We start from the raw sequence: 20,805 nt of genomic DNA, 5'->3' as shown, positions 1-20,805 counted from the left end.
ATATATCCTTACAACATAAAGCTGTCAAAAGTCGAAATGATTAAGAATAGTAGAGCTAGGGCTTCCCTGGGGGTGCAGTGGTTGAGAGTCCGCCTGCTGATGCAGGGGACATAGGTTCGTGCCTGGGTCCAGGAAGATCCCACATGCCGCGGAGCGGCTGGGCCCGTGAGCCATTGCCGCTGGGCCTGCGCGTCCGGAGCCCGTGCTCCACAAGGGGAGAGGCCATAACAGTGAGAGGCCCACGTACCGCAAAAAAAAAATAGTAGAGCTAAAATAAAATCCAATCCCTATTATTTTTTTAACATGAGTCCATATAAATGCTTAACTGCAGATATAATCAGATACCAACCACTCAGAACTCAGGGTCAACGAGAGACTGACACGCAGTATATGCTTGATGAAATATTTCTTGCATGAATAAATGAAATAATAAGTTATATTTAAACATTTTTCTTGTGCTACTAATGAAAACGCTTTTGCTAATGATGATTAATTTTAGGCTACAGGGAAGTCATTCTCATAATCACATAGCTGAAAAGAATATATTAGCACCATTACACAATTCTCAAATAGATTTAACTTCTTTATTGTTTAAGGGCCATGAGCTTATCTTTTACATTAGAGACTGATTATTTAAAGCTTTCTGAATACAGTCATTTGCATAACACATTAACGTTTTATTATGGATAAGGGTAGCAAATTTAGTTTTGAAAACAGTACCTGGTATTTAGTGACCATGTTTTCCAGTCCTTCAATCTTAGAATCTTCTAGGACTGAATATGTCTTGAAGGTAGTAAAGATGTCCATTATCTTGGCAAGACGTCTGTGGAAAGTTTCAAATTTTCCAAAAATATACATCTCACTGAATTCAAATTGTTTTTCATTTGGATCTTGTTTAAGTTTTTGTTTGGTCTTGTGAAAGCAGTGCTGGTATTCCTTAAAGTAAAAACCAAAATACAAGAAAGGGAACACAACAAAGATATCAACCTTATTCTCTTAAGTGAAAGCGACAGCAAATTTAGGGTGGAATTACAAAACCTTTCAGTTTCATGCCTCTGTAGCTACTCCTTCATCAGCCTGGGATGTCATCTTTTCCCATCCCCCAACCTAGCAAACTCTTAATTTTTTTTTTTTTTTTTCTTTTTGGCCACATGGCATACGGAACTTCCCTGACCAGGGATCAAACCCATGCACCCTGCGTTGGAAACGTGGAGTCCTAACCACTGGACCACCAGGGAAGTTCAAACTCCTAATTATTCATAAGGTGACTCAAAGATGCAGCCTTTCCCCCTGGGTCCCACTGTGTTAGTAGAAGCTTAACTCTTTGTGTATCTCTCCATTCGTCTACAAGAAGCTTAAGGAAAACTACTTCATTTTTGTATCTCTAGTACTTAGTGTGGTGTTGGCACATAGCAGGCCCTCAAAAAGGGTAAAGTAAGTGAACACATGTGGGGGACTGATTTATTAACATTCAAGTTTTCTTAACAGTAAAAGATTACCATTCCTTTTAGCAACCACTAATATGATAACTGCTAAATGATTTAAGGTGCATTGGCAAAAAACAATGTAAAAATAATAAAAAATCTAAATATATTATCAAGTTGACCGTTACCTGCTTCAGTTTAATTGCAGATAATATTTTTTCCACAGCAACATCCTGTGGTTGGCTCCAGATCGAAGCAGTTCCATTGTTGGTAATATAGGCTTTACATGCAGATATCATCTGATTGGTCACCTGGAATTTTCCAATACAATGATGCCAAGGACATTAAGCAGTCATCAAACATAAATTGGGCTAAAGGGTCCCTAGCTCTCCTACCTCTCAGAGTATAAAATCTGTAAATAAATCTTTGGATGTATTGTTTTTCCATCACAACTATGATCAAGCACTAACCCTCTTTCTTTCCAGCTTTACTGAAGTATAATTGATGAACAAAAATTGTATATATTTAAGGTGTGCAATGTGAGGCCTGATACACATATGCATAATGAAATGATTAGCAAAATCGAGTATTAACACATCCAACACTTCAGATAATTACCATTGTGTGTGTGTGTTGAGAAAACTTAAGATCTGCTCTCTTAGCAATTTTCAAGCGTACAATACAATATCAGCCATAGTCACCATGCTGTACATTAGGTCCCAGAACTCAGTCACCTTATAACTCAAAGTCTGTAGCCTTTAACCCACATCTCCCCATGTCCCACACTCCCCCAGACCCTGGCAACCACCATTTTACTCTCTGCTTCTATCTGTTCAACTTTTTAAGTTCTACACATCTATTATCAAAGTCATTTGTAAAATCACAGAGCTGGAAGCACTACAGAAAATTGCCGATTCAGACCCCTGTGTGAATGCAGGATGAACATCTTAACCAACCAAGAAGGGATTCACTTCCCTACCTAAAAGCTGTCAAGAGCTTCCCCCACCCCGTCTCCTTCTTCGGCAGCCTGCTCTAAAATCTAACTCACGGTTTCCCAGTGCCATGAGACGAATTGTCCACCCTGATCATTTCATGCCACCATGATCTGTAGCAGAAATGTCAAAAGCAGAAGGCAACAGAGGAAAGAGGAAAGATAATGTGTGTAACTGCCAACATTTTATTTATCCCTCCAAACTTAAAAAAAAAAAAAGACTTCAGAATTCTTTTGGTGATTTTTTAATAAATTAAAAGGAAAACTAGAGGTCTATACTGTAGGTATGGAATGACATGATGTCTGGGATTTGCAGTGCAAAGGTTAGGTGCAACAAAATCGGCCATGTGTTGATAGTTGATGATTGGGTGACACGTACATATACATACAATTCTCTTTCCTTTTGTACCTGCTACAAATTTTTCATAATGAAAGGTTTTTGAAAATGAGAGAAATGGTGGTTTCACAATTATGTTCCAAAATAAGCCTTGCAAATGCATGAAACTTGGAGTAATAACACAAATTGACTTTTGAGTCTACTCAGGGAATACCCCTCCTGACCCCAACATAACATTAATGTGTGAAGAAGTTGGAAGAGGGTCTTGTGGATTCCCCTCCTTTCTTCCTGAGTACGAGAGCAGAAGGAAGTTTCCCATCAAGCTCTCAAGGCTGGATGTCCCTATTCCTGGGAAGAATCATGCCTCTTACTGCATTAGTATTCACAACACAGTCCTGATGAGTCAAAAATGCCTCTATTTTAATACAACATTTAAAGCTTTCGCCTTGGTAATGAAAAAGTCATTTACTTCTTAGAGACTGTTCAAAAATGGGAAAAAGCAACAATGCTCACCATAAACACTTATGAGTTAGGACATAAGGTTTAAACATCGTTATGGTTTTGGGCAGAATCATTATAATTGCTTTATGGATTACTGGAACGTTGCAAGTGGCTCTTATTACCATGATTACTGTTCTAATAACACCAAGTAAACAACTGTGGCATCAAATAAATTTGGAGCAGTGGCACATAAAATACGAAACTGAAGATAGCCAGTTAAATATAGTTTTTCTTAATTAAAATTTACCCAATAGATAGAAATCATGTGCTAAATAAAATAAGGAAAGAAATTCTAAAAAGAATCTTTCTTTCATTTTTATTATATATAAAAAATGTAAATATATATTTATATACATATATATAAATAATACAATATTTATTATATTAATTACTTTGGGAAATAATGCCTTATGATTTGCTAGAATCAGCCTCCTCTCTCTATTGAGAGATTAAGCTTTTTTTTTTTAATTGTAGGGTACATAGACATTGGATTGCACCAATGTGGTAATTTCTTTTTTAAAAAAAAAGATTTATGAGTTTTTTTAAAATATTTATTTATTTATTTTTGGCTGTGTTGGGTCTTAGTTGTGGCGTGCAGGCTGCTCTCTAGTTGTGGCATGCAGGCTCGGTAGTTGTGGCACATGGGCTCTCTAGTTGTGGCCTGCGGGCTAGAGCGTGCAGGCTTAGCTGCTCCATAGCATGTGGGATCTTAGTTCCCTGACCAGGGATCAAACCTGCGTCCCCTGTATTGGAAGGCGGATTCTTAACCACTGGACCACCAGGGAAGTCCCATGGTCATTTCTAATTATAAAAAAAAAAAAAATTAACCATTGGCAAAGAAATCTAAGTGACCATGGACTCTATGCTATGCACTTACCTTTACAAACAGAGACGTGATCTTCTCAGAGGTGTTATAGTAATGAGAGATACTATAGATCATTTTAATTGCATTTATAAGTGCAGGAATAGCATCAATCATGGACATCTGGAAAACATCACAAAAGTTTTCAGGGAAACAGATATCAAACTCAGCAAAATTCCAATAGGCTAATCCTTCCTACTTCATTAGAAAAAAATTTAGGTAAAAGATTTTTATTTAAATTTTTAAAATATTATCTATCACTCCACATAAATAGAATATATTTAGGGGTAATTTTATTTTTATTATTTAGTCACACACAGTTAATCAAATTTTGTTTCAATGCAAGAAACACTAACTTTCTGTTATGGACAAGGAAGTTGTGTTAACAGTTAATTTTGTAATAAATAAAAACAGGCACATCCTAAAGTTAAAATTTAAAAAAAAGAAGAAGAAAAAGAATGAGCCAATAACTCTTCCCACAGTTATTTGAGTATAGTCCAGGATGTCAACTGCAATATTTAATAGGAAATGGAATATGCAATAAATGTTTTTAAAATATAACATCGCATGTCCTGTCCATCTTATCTGGATAGATAAATAGATGCTAGACAGACAGATATATGATATAAATATTATATAGAGAGAGATATATAGAGAGAGACACAGAAGTAGATAGACAAGTATATATATATATATATATATATATAAAACTTTCTTAAGAATAAAAAGAAGTTTCTAAGACTTTTCCAACAGACTGTAATAATCACAAACCAAAACTCCACACTCAATTCAGTTAGTGCGAAAGGGTCATCAGTACACCAAGGGGGTAGAAATCTCTAACTCACAGGGTCACTACTGTACAAGGGGTCACAGCATTTCTCAAGTGTGTACAGATATTTGACATTGTCCTTTGCTTCATTAGCTGCATCAGTGATTCGAATATCCATCTCCCGCCAAGTCTAAGCACAGTACAGGGAAGAAATTTTAATGCAATTATTAATAGAGGAAATTCCACTATAACAGCTGCTAAAAGTCATCACAAGTCCCATGGGTCAGACTTGCAGTCTGCCCTATGCATCTCACATAAAACTGAATCCAGAGGGGTGGGGGGCATTGCCACACGGAAGAGCAATTTAAATTTTTTGACAACATTTTCAAAGGTATCTCTTCCAGGCCTTCTCTTAGGACATCTATTCAATAACTAGGACAAAGCCTCAAGAGGGCAGCACCTCCATTTAAACCTACACCCTTGCTCCTCCACAGACTGCTGAATCCATTTTGCACCTCACTCCCATATTGTCTGTGGTAAAGAACGGAAGGGAGCCTCCAGCCCACAGCCGGCAAGGAACTGAATCCCACAACAATCACATAAGCAACTTGGAAGCAAATCCCAGTCAGGCCTTCAGATGAGCCAACACCCTGACTGCAGCCTCAGGCTAGATCTCAAGTCAGATGCTCCCAGCTAAGCTGCACCCAAATCCCTGACCCACAGACTATGAGATAATGTTTGTTGTTTCAGGGGGCTAAGTGTTGGGGTAATTTGTTACACAGGGATATAAAACAAATACACCAGTGCTAAAAAAAAAAAAAAAAAAATAGATAAGGTAAGGTTTCATTATTACTACTCCTCGTTGGTCTGAATTCATAATATACATACAATCGTGTTATTATGTTACATCTTAATGACTTGCAATGCCCTCTAATAATACACATACATACATGTACACCAGCCAACAAATACCTTTCATTCAAAGGCTGTTTCCACAGTATCCAAAATTATAAAAGGACAGTATAATCCAACCTTAAAGTCGTTTTCATAGAGGTAGAATGACATTTTTCTGTTCCTAATTCCCCCAGGACATATGCATACAGAATTCTCATTCCCACTTCATAAAGCGAAAAGCAACCTTCAGAAGTTTCGACCTGGAAGCAGCAAGCACTGCCAACACAGCCTTCACATCTGGGCTCTTCCACTGATCCAGAAGGTAGTTAAATCTAGACAGTCTTCTTTTCCAGTACTCCAACTCTGCTCGGGGCCCAAGGTCATCCGCTTCCGTCCGTAGCTGATTGCTTCCGGCAAGGACCTGCAAGTGCACAGAAGGCCCATGAACCAGTGAGTAGGGCTGGAGATATAAAAGTTATACATAAGCAAAACATAAGGAAAGAAGTGAATTCTGCTATCTGAATCGTGATATATTTTTATTCATCTGCATGCTTCAAATGACAGCCTTTTACTAACTTAACATGTATCCATTTTTTAAATTTCAACAAAAATTTAGTTGACTCATTCTAACGGAAAACTATTTGTTAAAGGAGCTTTCATGAACTTTCGGAGGACGTGACCTCAGAAAGTTTCTTGGCTATTCACTTAGAACCTCAGAGAACAATAACCTTGGAAAGCCCTCATGCCTTCAGTTGGTTAATTTCCATTATGCTTCCTTATTGATGTAACATCCAGCTTCACTTGGGACTTTTCTGAAAATATTTATTTATTTTTAATTTTTTTTTTTTTTTTTTTTTTGCGGTACGCGGGCTTCTGACTGTTGCGGCCTCTCCCATTGCAGAGCACAGGCTCCGGACGCGCAGGCTCAGCGGCCATGGCTCACGGGCCCAGCCGCTCCGCGGCATGTGGGATCTTCCCGGACCGGGGCACGAACCCGTGTCCCCTACATCGGCAGGCGGACTCTCAACCACTGCACCACCAGGGAAGCCCTGAAAATATTTTTTTTTAAGGTTAAGTCTTGAGCTTTGTTTTGGAGGACACACTGAATTAGAAAGCTTCTTGTACTTCTACAGAGAGATTCTCTTCAAAGTAACTTACACCTTTCAGAAAAAAAACTGGCCAAGTACAGTCATTTAGTTATATAAAGTTATTTACTTTCATCTCCTAGAATTCTTACTATCTCTTAACTAATGACTATAAATTAAAATTGCATTGCACCTGTCACCTTGTTAGGGACTTGTGGTAAAATACTTAGGCAAATGGGAATGGGATGTGACATACCTTCTTCCACTGGCTAGTTCAGTAACATGGCATCTGAACTAGTCAGTGTTCAGATAGCTAGTTTCTGATGTTTCGTTTCTGAAAATTACCTGCTCTGTTTGTTTGATCCATACTTTCATACAACCTTCTATTTTTTCCAAAGTCTCAGGGTTATTAGCTAGAGTCAAGTAGTCTACAGGTTCCTTCAGGGTTTTCAGTTCAAATATGTCACACTTTTGAAGGTTCACCTAATTAAAATGAAAGTTAAATAATCAGATGATGCTATTTTAACACACACAAACACACACACTTCTGACTGATCCAAAAGGATCTTAAGGGGATTCTCTCTAGTCTAAACTATCTTGCTTCCTGAGAAATGTCCTTGAAAACACAGTGAGACATATTGCATTGAGCACACCAGTAGAGGTGATTGGTTCTGAGGTCAAATTTTGGGTCAAAAAAAAAAACACCAAACAGTGAACTAGAGAGAGAGAGAGAGACATAATATCACAGAATTTGAGAATTGATAGGGAACTTGGAAATTAAGTAGTCAACTCATGAAACCAAAGAAAGTGGGGGGCCTTCAAAAAAATTGACTGGGGGGGAGGGGTAATTCTAATCTATCATATTCTTTTTGGAAACTAACCAGAGGAAAAGACGTTCATGTCCTTATCCAAAAACTTCCTTATGGTTAGCAAGTTCAATGGCAAATACACAGATTCATTTCAGGAGGGAGGGGTGGAGAGGGGTAGGAAAAGAGGTGTGTTGGATTTTGACTTGACAAAAAAACCTAGGATATTTTTAAACACACATAACCCCAAAACACCTCAATATTTGATGAGGACATTTTCCTTCTGGTAAGAGTGCACCTGGCCCTGTGAGTCTCTCAATTGAGGTCTCAGCGCCCCACTCCTCACTCCTGACAGACACTGCACCCTCCGTCTGCCACACCTCCTGGACCTCTCCTTGGTTTTACAGGGGAGGCTTCCAGGCTTCATGAAGTGGCACTGCCTGTCTCCAGTGTGAGGTTCCATCCCACATTTTTTAAAACCTCTACCGCAGTATGAAGTGGAACCATATGAAAACACTACTCTCTTCAGTAGAACAACTATTTAATTTGGCTCAACTTGCATTTAGGATGGCCTGCATCATAGTTAATTGCAAATAGAGCTCAGATGTTAGCTGGAATCATCCTGCCCCTGTCTGGATAACATTTAGTCAACTCCCCCATCCCACATCCTTTAAAAGGCCTATAGCATCCCTCCCTGCCAATATCCCAATAGGTCCCGAAAGTTCTCAGTATTCCCTGGAGAGTAGTGAACGCTCCACTGCCATTGGTCTAATGGGATCCATTTCTCTATCTCCCACACATGCCTGCCCTGGGCTGTCATCTATCACGGTTCTGTATCCACCACCATCTACCCCAGGTAATCACTAACACAGGTTTACTGTAGGTGGCACAAATTTTATTGAAGCTAAATCCTGAAAATGCCAAACTGATTCTTAAAGGCCCTTTTGCTCACTGGCTGGACCACAGAACCCAACCCACTCTCTCTAGATATGTCAATTCGTCTCTCCTTCTCCCTCCTCTTCAAGACTTCCTCCCATCCCTACCCACCATCACCCCCCCATCTTCCCCCAGCACACAGCTATCACTAACCACCCCCCCTCACACACACACACACACACACACACACACACACACACCACACACCACACTCTGGCTCCAAATTCCTTTCCTTCTAGGCTGCAGAGCAATACCAGAAGCACTTCATACTCTTCTCTTTGCAGTCCAACATCTGACATGACAGCGTAAAATCCTCCATTGCGGCCAACATTTCTTTGGAACCCCTAATGCACTCATCACTCCAAATTATAGAAATTTAAATCTAGTCACCACCACCTCTTCAGGGGGCAACAAAAACACCCACAAAATATTTTCAAGATTTGCAAGTAGTGGAATCAAGGCCCTCTAAGAGAAGTATTACACACTTACATATTGATTTGTTCACCATCAGATAATGTTTGAAGGAATAACATGTTTGTTCTTACCTTCTCCTTCAAGCTCTCCTGTGCACTGACCAGGACACTCACGAAGCCTTCCAGGGAGCCCAGGAACTCCTGCTGAAGGCTGGAGGCTTCCGGAAGGCCCTCGAGCTCACCCCAGCCGTGGCTTGTGGCCCTGAGAGCAGGAATGAAGATGTCCGACAGCAGACGTCTCACACTGTTGAGCAAACCCCCGTCTGCAGTGTCAAGCATGTTGAAGCTCACCTCCTGCAAAACAATCGGGAAAACCTTCATGGTAAAAATTATCTTCAACTGCAACCTAGCTACTGAGTCATTTCTGATGGTGTTCATTAACCAAATATCCTATGGGAATAAATGAAGACCAACCAAATGAGAAAAGCAAAGGCTGTTTATTCAGAGCAAGAATTGATTCCTTGCAATAGCAAGGGAGTCGGCCACCATCACTTGCATTTCAGCAGAGACTCAAAAGCAGGCAGAGGAGTGGGAAAGCTTCCTAGTGGAGAAAAGGGAGGCTCAGGTGGGCCCTGAGGGGAGGTTGTTGGCCTGGGGAAGCTGAAGGTGGACTCACTAGAAGCAGGGCACCCTGTGTGATTGGTTAAGGGTGCACACTTGGCCTTCTCTGGTTGGCCCCAAGGAAGTGTGTTGAAAGTACAGACAAAAATTGAGGCTGGAGGTGTGGTGGGGGCCGGCCGAGCTGACCACGCACAGACCCGGCGCGGCGGCACTGCGGCCCCGGGTCAGCCGGCGCCGGGGACATGCGCTGATTCGATCCCTCCGGAGAAGAAATGGGAAAAATAGAAAATGTAAACAAAGAACTATAAGTTATAAGAATAAAAACAAATGAGAACAGTAGAACTGAAAAATACAACAATCAAAAAACTTTGCTCAAGAGTAGAGTGGAGGGGGAAGGCGGAAGATGGCGGAAGAGTAAGACGCGGAGATCACCTTCCTCCCCACAGATACACCAGAAATACATCTACACATGGAACAACTCCTACAGAACACCTACTGAAGGCTGGCAGAAGACCTCAGACCTCCCAAAAGGCAAGAAACTCCCCACGTACCTGGGTAGGGCGAAAGAAAAAAAGAAAAAACAGAGACAAAAGAAGAGGGACGGCACCTGCACCAGTGGGAGGCAGCTGTGAAGGAGGAAAAGTTTCCACACACTAGGAAGCCCCTTCGTGGGCGGAGACTGCGGGAGGCGGAGGGGGGAGCTTCGAAGCCGCGGAGGAGAGCACAGCAACGGGTGCGGAGGGCAAAGCGGGGAGATTCCCGCACAGAGGATCGGTGCCGACCGGCACTCACCAGCCCGAGAGGCTTGTCTGCTCCCCCGCCGGGGCGGGCGGGGCTGCGAGCTGAGGCTCTGAGGCTCGGGTTTCGGTTTCCGACGGAGCGCAGGGAGAGGACTGGGGTTGGCGGCTTGAACATAGCCTGAAGGGGTTAGTGCGCCACGGCTGGCCGGGAGGGAGTCCGGGGAAAAGTCTGCACCTGCCGAAGAGGCAGGAGACTTTTTCTTCCCTCTTTGTTTCCTGGGGCGTGAGGAGAGGAGTTTAAGAATGCTGCTTAAAGGAACTCCAGAGACGGGCGCGAACCCCAGAGACGGGCGCGAGCCGCGGCTGAAAGCGCGGAATCCAGAGACGGGCGCAAGCCGCGGCTAAAAGCGCGGACCCCAGAGGCGGGCGGGAGATGTTAAGGCTGCTGCTGCCGCCTCCAAGGGGCCTGTGTGCGAGCACAGGTCACTCTCCACACCCCTCTTCCGCGGAGCCTGTGCAGCCCGCCACTGCCAGGTTCCCGGGATCCAGGGACAACTTCCCCGGGGGAACGCACCGTGCGCCTCAGGCTGGTGCAAAGTTACGCCGGCCTTTGCCACCGCAGGCCCGCCCCGCACTCCGTGCCCCTCCCTCCCCGCCGGCCTGAGTGCACCAGAGCCCCCGAATCAGCGGCTCTTTTAACCCCATCCTGTCTGAGCAAAAAACAGACGCCCTCCAGCGACCTACACGCAGTGGCACGGCCAAATCCAAAGCTGAGCCCCTGTGAGCTGTGAGAACAAAGAAGAGAAAGGGAAATCTCTCCCAGCAGCCTCAGAAGCAGCGGATTAAAGCTCCACAATCAACTTGATGTACCCTGCATCTGTGGAATACCTGAATAGACAACCAATCATCCCAAATTAAGGAAGTGGACTTTAGGAGCAAGATCTATGATTCTTTCCCTTTTCCTCTTTTTGTGAGTGTGTATGTGTATGCTTCTGTGTGAGATCTTGTCTGTATAGTCTCGCTTCCACCATTTGTCCTAGGGTTCTATCCATCCATGGTTTTTTTTTAAATTTTTTTTCTTAATAATTAATATTAATAACGTTATTATACTTTACCTTCGTTCTTTCTTTCTTTCTTTCCTTCCTTCCTTCCCTCCTTTAGACAACGAATCATCCCAAATTGAGGAGGTGGTCTCTGACAGCAAGATTTATGATTTTTCCCCATTTACCTCTTTTAGTGAGGGTGTATGTGTATCCTTCTGTGTAAGATTTTGTCTGTATAGCTTTGCTTCCAACATTTGTCCTAAGGTTCTATCCGTCTCTTTTTTTTTTTTCTAAATAAGAATTTTTTAATTCAATAACTTTATTATACTTTATTTTATATTTACTGTATCTTCTTTCTTTCTGTCCTTTTTCCTTCTTTCCCTCCTTCCTTCCTTCCTCCCCCCTCCCTCCCTCCTTTCTTTCCTTCTTGCCTTCTATTCTTCTTTGCTTCTTTCTTTCTTCCTTCCTTCCTACCCTCCATTCCTTCTTTCTTTCCTCATACTTCTACTAATTCCCTCTACTTTTTCTCCCTTTTATCCTGAGCCGTGTGGATGAAAAGCTTTTGGTGCTCCAGCCAGGAGGCAGGGCTCTGCCTCTGAGGTAGGAGAGCCAACTTCAGGACACTGGTCAACAAGAGACCTCCCAGCTCCACATAATATCAAACGGCGAAAATCTCCCAGAGACCTCCATCTTAACACCAGCACCCAGCTTCACTCAACGACCAGCAAGCCACAGTGCTGGAAAACCTATGCCAAACAACTAGCAAAACAGGAACACAACCCCGCCCATTAGCAGAGAGGCTGCCTAAAATCATAATAAGGCCACAGACACCCCAAAACACACCACCAGACGTGAACCTGCCCACTAGAGAGACAAGATCCAGCCTCATCCACCACAACACAGGCACTAGTCCCCTCCACCAGGAAGCCTACACAACCCACTGAACCAACCTTAGCCACTGGAGACAGACATCAAAAACAGGAGGAACTACGAACCTGCAGCCTGCAAAAAGGAGACCCCAAACACAGTAAGATAAGCAAAATGAGAAGACAGAAAAACACACAGCAGATAAAGGAGCAAGATAAAAATGCACCAGACCTAACAAATGAAGAGGAAATAGGCAGTCTACCTGAAAAAGAATTCAGAATAATGATAGTAAGGTTGATCTGAAATCTTGGAGATAGAATGGACAATAGATTGGACAAAATGCAAGAATCAGTTAACAAGGACCTAGAAGAACTAAAGATGAAACAAGCAACGATGAACAACACAATAAATGAAATTAAAAGTACTCTAGATGGGATCAATAGCAGAATAACTGAGGCAGAAGAACGGATAAGTGACCTGGAAGATAAAATAGTGGAAATAACTACTGCAGAGCAGAATAAAAAAAAAGAATGAAAAGAACTGAGGACAGTCTCAGAGACCTCTGGGACAACATTAAACGCACCAACATTCGAATTATAGGGGTTCCAGAAGAAGAAGAGAAAAAGAAAGGGACTGAGAAAATATTTGAAGAGATTATAGTTGAAAACTTCCCTAATATGGGAAAGGAAATAGTTAATCAAGTCCAGGAAGCACAGAGAGTCCCATACAGGATAAATACAAGGAGAAATACGCCAAGGCACATATTAATCAAACTTTCAAAAATTAAATACAAAGAAAGCATATTAAAAGCAGCAAGGGAAAAACAACAAATAACACATAAGGGAATCCCCATAAGGTTAACAGCTGATCTCTCAGCAGAAACCCTACAAGCCAGAAGGGAGTGGCAGGACATACTGAAAGTGATGAAGGAGAAAAACCTGCAGCCAAGACTACTCTACCCAGCAAGGATCTCATTCAGATTTGATGGAGAAATTAAAACCTTTACAGACAAGCAAAAGCTGAGAGAGTTCAGCACCACCAAACCAGCTTTACAACAAATGCTAAAGGATCTTCTCTAGGCAAGAAACACAAAAGAAGGAAAAGACCTATAATAACGAACCCAAAACAATTTAGAAAATGGGAATAGGAACATACATATCGATAATTACCTTAAATGTAAATGGACTAAATGCTCCCACCAAAAGACACAGATTAGCTGAATGGATACAAAAACAAGACCCTTATATATGCTGTCTACAAGAGACCCACTTCAGACCTAGAGACACATACAGACTGAAAGTAAGGGGATGGAAAAAGATATTCCATGCAAATGGAAACCAAAAGAAAGCTGGAGTAGCAATTCTCATATCAGACAAAATAGACTTTAAAATAAGGACTATTAAAAGAGACAAAGAAGGACACTACATAATGATCAAGGGATCGATCCAAGAAGAAGATATAACAATTGTAAATATTTATGCACCCAACATAGGAGCACCTCAATACATAAGGCAAATACTAACAGCCATAAAAGGGGAAATCGACAGTAACACATTCATAGTAGGGGACTTTAACACCCCACTTTCACCCATGGACAGATCATCCAAAATGAAAATAAATAAGGAAACACAAGCTTTAAATGATACATTAAACAAGATGGACTTAATTGATATTTATAGGACACTCCATCCAAAAACAACAGAATACACATTTTTCTCAAGTGCTCATGGAACATTCTCCAGGATAGATCATATCTTAGGTCACAAATCAAGCCTTGGTAAATTTAAGAAAATTGAAATTGTATCAAGTATCTTTTCTGACCACAACGCCATGAGACTAGATATCAATTACAGGAAAAGGTCTGTAAAAAATACAAACACATGGAGGCTAAACAATACACTACTTAATAACGAAGTGATCACTGAAGAAATCAAAGAGGAAATCAAAAAATACCTAGAAACAAATGACAATGGAGACACAACGACCCAAAACCTGTGGGATGCAGCAAAAGCAGTTCTAAGGGGGAAGTTTATAGCAATACAAGCCCACCTTAAGAAGCAGGAAACATCTCGAATAAACAACCTAACCTTGCACCTCAAGCAATTAGAGAAAGAAGAACAAAAAAACCCCAAAGCTAGCAGAAGGAAAGAAATCATAAAAATCAGATCAGAAATAAATGAAAAAGAAATGAAGGAAACAATAGCAAAGATCAATAAAACTAAAAGCTGGTTCTTTGAGAAGATAAACAAAATAGATAAACCACTAGCCAGACTCATCAAGAAAAAAAGGGAGAAGACTCAAATCAATAGAATTAGAAATGAAAAAGGAGAGGTAACAACTGACACTGCAGAAATAAAAGAGATCATGAGAGATTACTACAAGCAACTCTATGCCAATAAAATGGACAATCTGGAAGGAATGGACAAATTCTTAGAAATGCACAACCTGCCAAGACTGAATCAGGATGAAATAGAAAATATGAACAGACCAATCACAAGCACTGAAATTGAAACTGTGATTAAAAATCTTCCAACAAAGAAAAGTCCAGGACCAGATGGCTTCACAGGCGAATTCTATCAAACATTTAGAGAAGAGCTAACACCTATCCTTCTCAAACTCTTCCAAAATATAGCAGAGGGAGGAACACTCCCAAACTCCTTCTACGAGGCCACCATCACCTTGATACCAAAACCAGACAAGGATGTCACAAAGAAAGGAAACTACAGGCCAATATCACTGATGAACATAGATGCAAAAATCCTCAACAAAATACTAGCAAACAGAATCCAACAGCACATTAAAAGGATCATACACCATGATCAAGTGGGGTTTATTCCAGGAATGCAAGGATTCTTCAATATACGCAAATCTATCAATGTGATAAACCATATTAACAAATTGAAGGAGAAAAACCATATGATCATCTCAATAGATGCAGAGAAAGCTTTTGACAAAATGCAACACCCATTTATGATAAAAACCCTGCAGAAAGTAGGCATAGAGGGAACTTTCCTCAACATAATAAAGGCCATATACGACAAGCCCACAGCAAACATCATCCTCAATGGTGAAAAACTGAAAGCATTTCCACTAAGATCAGGAACAAGACAAGGTTGCCCACTCTCACCACTCTTATTCAACATAGTTTTGGAAGTTTTAGCCACAGCAATCAGAGAAGAAAAGGAAATAAAAGGAATCCAAATCGGAAAAGAAGAAGTAAAGCTGTCACTGTTTGCAGATGACATGATCCTATACATAGAGAACCCTAAAGATGCTACCAGAAGACTACTAGAGCTAATCAATGAATTTGGTAAAGTGGCAGGATACAAAATTAATGCACAGAAATCTCTGGCATTCCTATATACTAATGATGAAAAATCTGAAAGTGAAATCAAGAAAACACTCCCATTTACCATTTCAACAAAAAGAATAAAATATCTAGGAATAAACCTACCTAAGGAGACAAAAGACCTGTATGCAGAAAAATTATAAGACACTGATGAAAGAAATTAAAGATGATACAAATAGATGGAGAGATATACCATGTTCTTGGATTGGAAGAATCAACATTGTGAAAATGACTCTACTACCCAAAGCAATCTATAGATTCAATGCAATCCCTATCAATCTACCACTGGCATTTTTCACAGAACTAGAACAAAAAATTTTGCAATTTGTATGGAAACACAAAAGACCCCGAATAGCCAAAGCAATCTTGAGAATGAAAGAAGGAACTGGAGGAATCAGGCTCCCTGACTTCAGACTATACTACAAAGCTACAGTTATCAAGACGGTATGGTACTGGCACAAAAACAGAAAGATAGATCAATGGAACAGGATAGAAAGCCCAGAGATAAACCCATGCACATATGGACACCTTATCTTTGATAAAGGTGGCAGTAATGTACAGTGGAGAAAGGACAGCCTCTTCAATAAGTGGTGCTGGGAAAACTGGACAGCTACATGTAAAAGTATGAGATTAGATCACTCCCTAACACCATACACAAAAATAAGCTCAAAATGGATTAAAGACCTAAATGTAAGGCCAGAAACTATCAAACTCTTAGAGGAAAACATAGGCAGAACACTCTATGACATAAATCACAGCAAGATCCTTTCTGACCCACCTCCTAGAGTAATGGAAATAAAAACAAAAATGGGACCTAATGAAACTTCAAAGCTTTTGCACAGCAAAGGAAACCATAAACAAGATCAAAAGACAACCCTCAGAATGGGAGAAAATATTTGCAAATAAAGCAACCGACAAAGGAATAATCTCCAAAATTTACAAGCAGCTCATGCAGCTCAATAACAAGAAAACAAACAACCCAATCCAAAAATGGGCAGAAGACCTAAATAGACATTTCTCCAAAGAAGATATACAGACTGCCAACAAACACATGAAAGAATGCTCAACATCATTAATCATTAGAGAAATGCAAATCAAAACTACAATGAGATATCATCTCACACCGGTCAGAATGGCCATCATCAAAAAATCTAGAAACAATAAATGCTGGAGAGGGTGTGGAGAAAAGGGAACACTCTTGCACTGCTGGTGGGAATGTGAATTGGTTCAGCCACTATGGAGAACAGTATGGAGGTTCCTTAAAAAACTACAAATAGAACTACCATATGACCCAGCAATCCCACTACTGGGCATATACCCTGAGAAAACCAAAATTCAAAAAGAGTCATGTACCAAAATGTTCATTGCAGCTCTATTTACAATAGCCTGGAGATGGAAACAACCTAAGTGCCCATCATCGGATGAATGGATAAAGAAGATGTGGCACATATATACAATGGAATATTACTCAGCCATAAAAAGAAACGAAATTGAGCTATTTGTAATGAGGTGGATAGACCTAGAGTCTGTCATACAGAGTGAAGTAAGTCAGAAAGAAAAAGACAAATACCGTAGGCTAATACATATATATGGAATTTAAGAAAAAAAATGTCATGAAGAACCTAGGGGTAAAGCAGGAATAAAGACGCAGACCTCCTAGAGAACGGACTTGAGGTTATGGGGAGGGGGAAGGGTGAGCTGTGACAGGGCGAGAGAGAGTCATGGGCATATACACACTAACAAATGTAGTAAGGTAGATAGCTAGTGGGAAGCAGCCGCATGGCACAGGGATATTGGCTCGGTGCTTTGTGACAGCCTGGAGGGGTGGGATAGGGAGGGTGGGAGGGAGGGAGACGCAAGAGGGAAGACATATGGGAACATATGTTTATGTATGACTGATTCACTTTGTTATAAAGCAGAAACTAACACACCATTGTAAAGCAATTATACCCCAATAAAGATGTTAAAAAAAAAAAAATTGAGGCTGGCAGTCATGAATCAAGTCCTGGCCATTTCGACCAATTGTTAGAGGAGTTATTAATTCATTTCCTAGCTGGCTTCCTACCAGGTTGACACAGCGGTCTGGCTACCTGTGTTGTTTATTGCAGGTAAGGGAGGTTGATTTCCTGAGCAGATTGCTGCGGGCTGTCGGTCAAAGTCTTTTGGTAGATGGTCTGTTTGTATATTGTCTCTTGATCCAGTAAATTATTATTTTGACACCTAGTTAAGACATAAGCTTTATACTCTTCTAAATTTCAATCATCAAATAAAAGCATGGGGTGACTTCCCTGATGGTCCAGTGGTTAAGACTCTGCGCTCCCAATGCAGGGATCCTAGGTTCGATCCCTGGTCAGGGAATTAGATCCCACATCCATGCTGCAACTAAAGATCCCGCATGCCACGACTAAGACCCAGCACAGCCAAATAAATAAATTTTTAAAAAAAAAGCATAGGGACTTCCCTGGTGGCACAGTGGTTAAGAATCCGCCTGCCAATGCAGGGGACATGGGTTCAATCCCTGGTCCAGGAAGATCTCACATGCTGCGGAGCAACTAAGCCCGTGCACCACAACTATTGAGCCCATGAGCCACAACTACTGAAGCCCACGCGCCTAGAGCCTGTGCAGCACAACGAAGAGTAGCCCCCGCTCACTGCAACTGGAGAAAGCCCGTGCCCAGCAACGAAGACCCGACGCACCAAAATAAATAAATAAATAAATAAATAATTTTTTTAAAAGATTTTAAAATAAATAAAAATAAAAGCAGAAATAAGTAGAATACCAGATGTTTACCAGTTTATTTGCTCCAAGCAGCTAATGCACCCATTGAAGGAAGGGGAGACTTGTACAGATGCATTTTATTTTGCAAAAAAAAAATAAAGTTATACAGAAGACCCTTGAGTAATGCTGGGGTTACGGGCTCCCACCCTACAAGCAGTTGGAAAATCTGGGTGTAACGTATAGCCAGCCCTCCATATCCGCAGTTTCTTATCCCTGGTTTCGCATCCTCAGATTCAGCCGTGGACCATATAGTACGGTAGTATTTATTACTGAAAAAAATCCATGTATAAATGGACCCACACAATTCAAACCTGTGCTGTTCAAGGGTGTATCCGCTGTAATAAATCTTATTTTAAATGTAAGAAATATGCCATTAAGTAAATGATGTAGAGGAATTGTTTTTAAAAGGAAAGACCTCACTGTTTCACACACACTCACAGATACAATGTTATATCAATTTTTGTTAATAAATTGAATATTAAGTCCTCTTACTCAACAGATTTTAAGGAACTGTCCTCTTAATTGCTCGCTTTTAGTGCTTCTAAAATATTTCTTTGAAAGTAGTTTTAAATACTTAATATGATGGTTGTTTCCATGGGAAGGGATATTTTGGTAGAATTTATGTGATTTTTGGTAATTTGGGATAAAGGATTGCTGTTGCCTCTTACCTGATGAATGTTCTCAGGGGTGATGGGTCTGGAAGGGTTGGTCCTGATGAAGAACACACAAACCCCCGTAAGAGCAACATCTTTTCCCTCCGTCACGAACACCTTAGGTTTTTTAATCTTTCCAGAAATACGATTTATTCCTCCTGGAGAGCCAAGTTGCCCTACAAATGCAAAAGAATTTTAGTTTTACGAATACTATTTCCATGTGGTCGCCTCTTAGAATGAAGTTTCCTTGTTAAAATATTGATATGTTGACTCAGCCACGTGCCCTAGAAGTTCCACCTCTTGGACAACCTCGAGCCTGAGGCCTAAAGGGATCCTAAAAGGATCTTCTTTATCATGGCGATCATTTTACGATGGACAAAAATATCGAATCCCTGCACTGTACACCTGAAACTAATCTAATATTGTAAGTCAATTATATGTCAATAAAATAAATAAAAAAGTAAATAAAAGGATCTGCTCGACTGCAGACCACAGTTCATTTCAAAACTGTTGCCCCAGGCAAAAACCGGAATGGGAGAAACCGGAGTAAGACAGTTTGGTCCAGAGCAGCTTCTTGCTGGAGCTACAAAAGTCATCATTCATGGGAGAAAGGGTGAGGAAGGAGACAGCATCTATTGGCGTGTGTCCTGTGTGAGGCCCTCTGCTTGGCACCGTGTCTACATTATTAAAACTCCCTACAACCCTGAGAGCAGCGGTGACCCGCGCCAAGTCACACACCAACAGAGCCGACATCAAAAACCTGTTCTGACTACAGAACTCCAGAATGTCTACCTCCTGCTGTCCTGGTCCAGCTGGCCCTGCAGTATCGCTAGAGTCAGGAGGCTGCTGTAGCGGTAGGACGGCATAGGGATGGGTGACGTGGGCTCTGCAGTCAGTCTCCCGGGGTTTCCATCTCAGGCTGAGCTTCCGAGCCACGTGACCTGGAGCAAGTTACTTAATCTTTCTGTGCCTCAGTCTTCCCATCTGAGCAAGGCCCAGAGAACGCCAGGCCAGTCAGCTCACGACAGATGTCAGTCAAGTAAAACCTTGGCCGCTACCTCTTAGCTGTAATCTCTGCCCTGCTTCAAGCCTGACTCAGTCAGAAACTATGATTAACATGATTGGGCAAGGGGTGGAAGGAGAAGTTGAGGGAGAAAAGGAGACCCACGGGCTCCTCCACCACTGCAAACACTGACCTTCAGAGGGCCCTGCTGCAAGGATGTTGGGGGATGGAAGGAAGGGGGAGGGCCAAGAGTAGAGAAGATTTAACTTTAGATCGACTAGTTTTGATCAACTGGATATTTTTAGCTTCTGAAATGAGACTGTGTTTGTAATTGGAAACAACCACGGGCACTTTTCTTATCTAAGAATATCTAGAAAACTTCATGGGGTTGTCTGGATTTCAATTCAAGGTCAGAAAAAAAGGTACTCCTACCGAAAAGGTTTAAAGGGAGAGTGGGAAACAAGAACAAGCTTGCATTTGCGTTTACGTCCATGAATCTTTCTTACTCAATGTAAGACTGACACACAAAGGCCAGCTTCACCCAGTGTCGTTCACGGGTGAACTTATTCACCTGAGCTTATGTTTTGCAATCTGGGATATAATTTAAAATTTTTTTCTTCTGATTTTTTCACTCAAAATGTAGTGCCCTTTCTGACCACAAAACATAAAACAGATAATTTGGGAAAAATGCCAGGCATTTATGTGTGCATAATTTCCTCAGTTTTTAAACAA

At 41.1% G+C, this 20,805-nt stretch overlaps 1 protein-coding gene across 1 annotated transcript in view; it reads right to left on the bottom strand.

Moving 5' to 3' along the window:
• The window catches only part of DNAH5 (dynein axonemal heavy chain 5), a 288,911-nt gene that overhangs the window by 188,431 nt on the left and 79,675 nt on the right, over positions 1 to 20,805 (bottom strand). The window contains exons 5-12 of the mRNA XM_060007206.1: positions 19,086 to 19,246; positions 9,151 to 9,372; positions 7,209 to 7,346; positions 6,023 to 6,199; positions 4,961 to 5,074; positions 4,131 to 4,238; positions 1,613 to 1,735; positions 721 to 936 (exon numbers count right to left, since the gene is read on the bottom strand). Coding sequence (XP_059863189.1) covers positions 721 to 936; positions 1,613 to 1,735; positions 4,131 to 4,238; positions 4,961 to 5,074; positions 6,023 to 6,199; positions 7,209 to 7,346; positions 9,151 to 9,372; positions 19,086 to 19,246 — 1,259 coding nt within the window. The remainder of the gene's footprint in view (positions 1 to 720; positions 937 to 1,612; positions 1,736 to 4,130; positions 4,239 to 4,960; positions 5,075 to 6,022; positions 6,200 to 7,208; positions 7,347 to 9,150; positions 9,373 to 19,085; positions 19,247 to 20,805) is intronic.

The sequence above is a fragment of the Delphinus delphis genome, chromosome 3 (genome assembly GCF_949987515.2).
Source record: "Delphinus delphis chromosome 3, mDelDel1.2, whole genome shotgun sequence".
NCBI classification, from domain to species: domain Eukaryota; kingdom Metazoa; phylum Chordata; class Mammalia; order Artiodactyla; family Delphinidae; genus Delphinus; species Delphinus delphis.
Note: the sequence above shows the minus strand (reverse complement) of the source record. Positions and strands in the feature narration are given on the sequence as shown.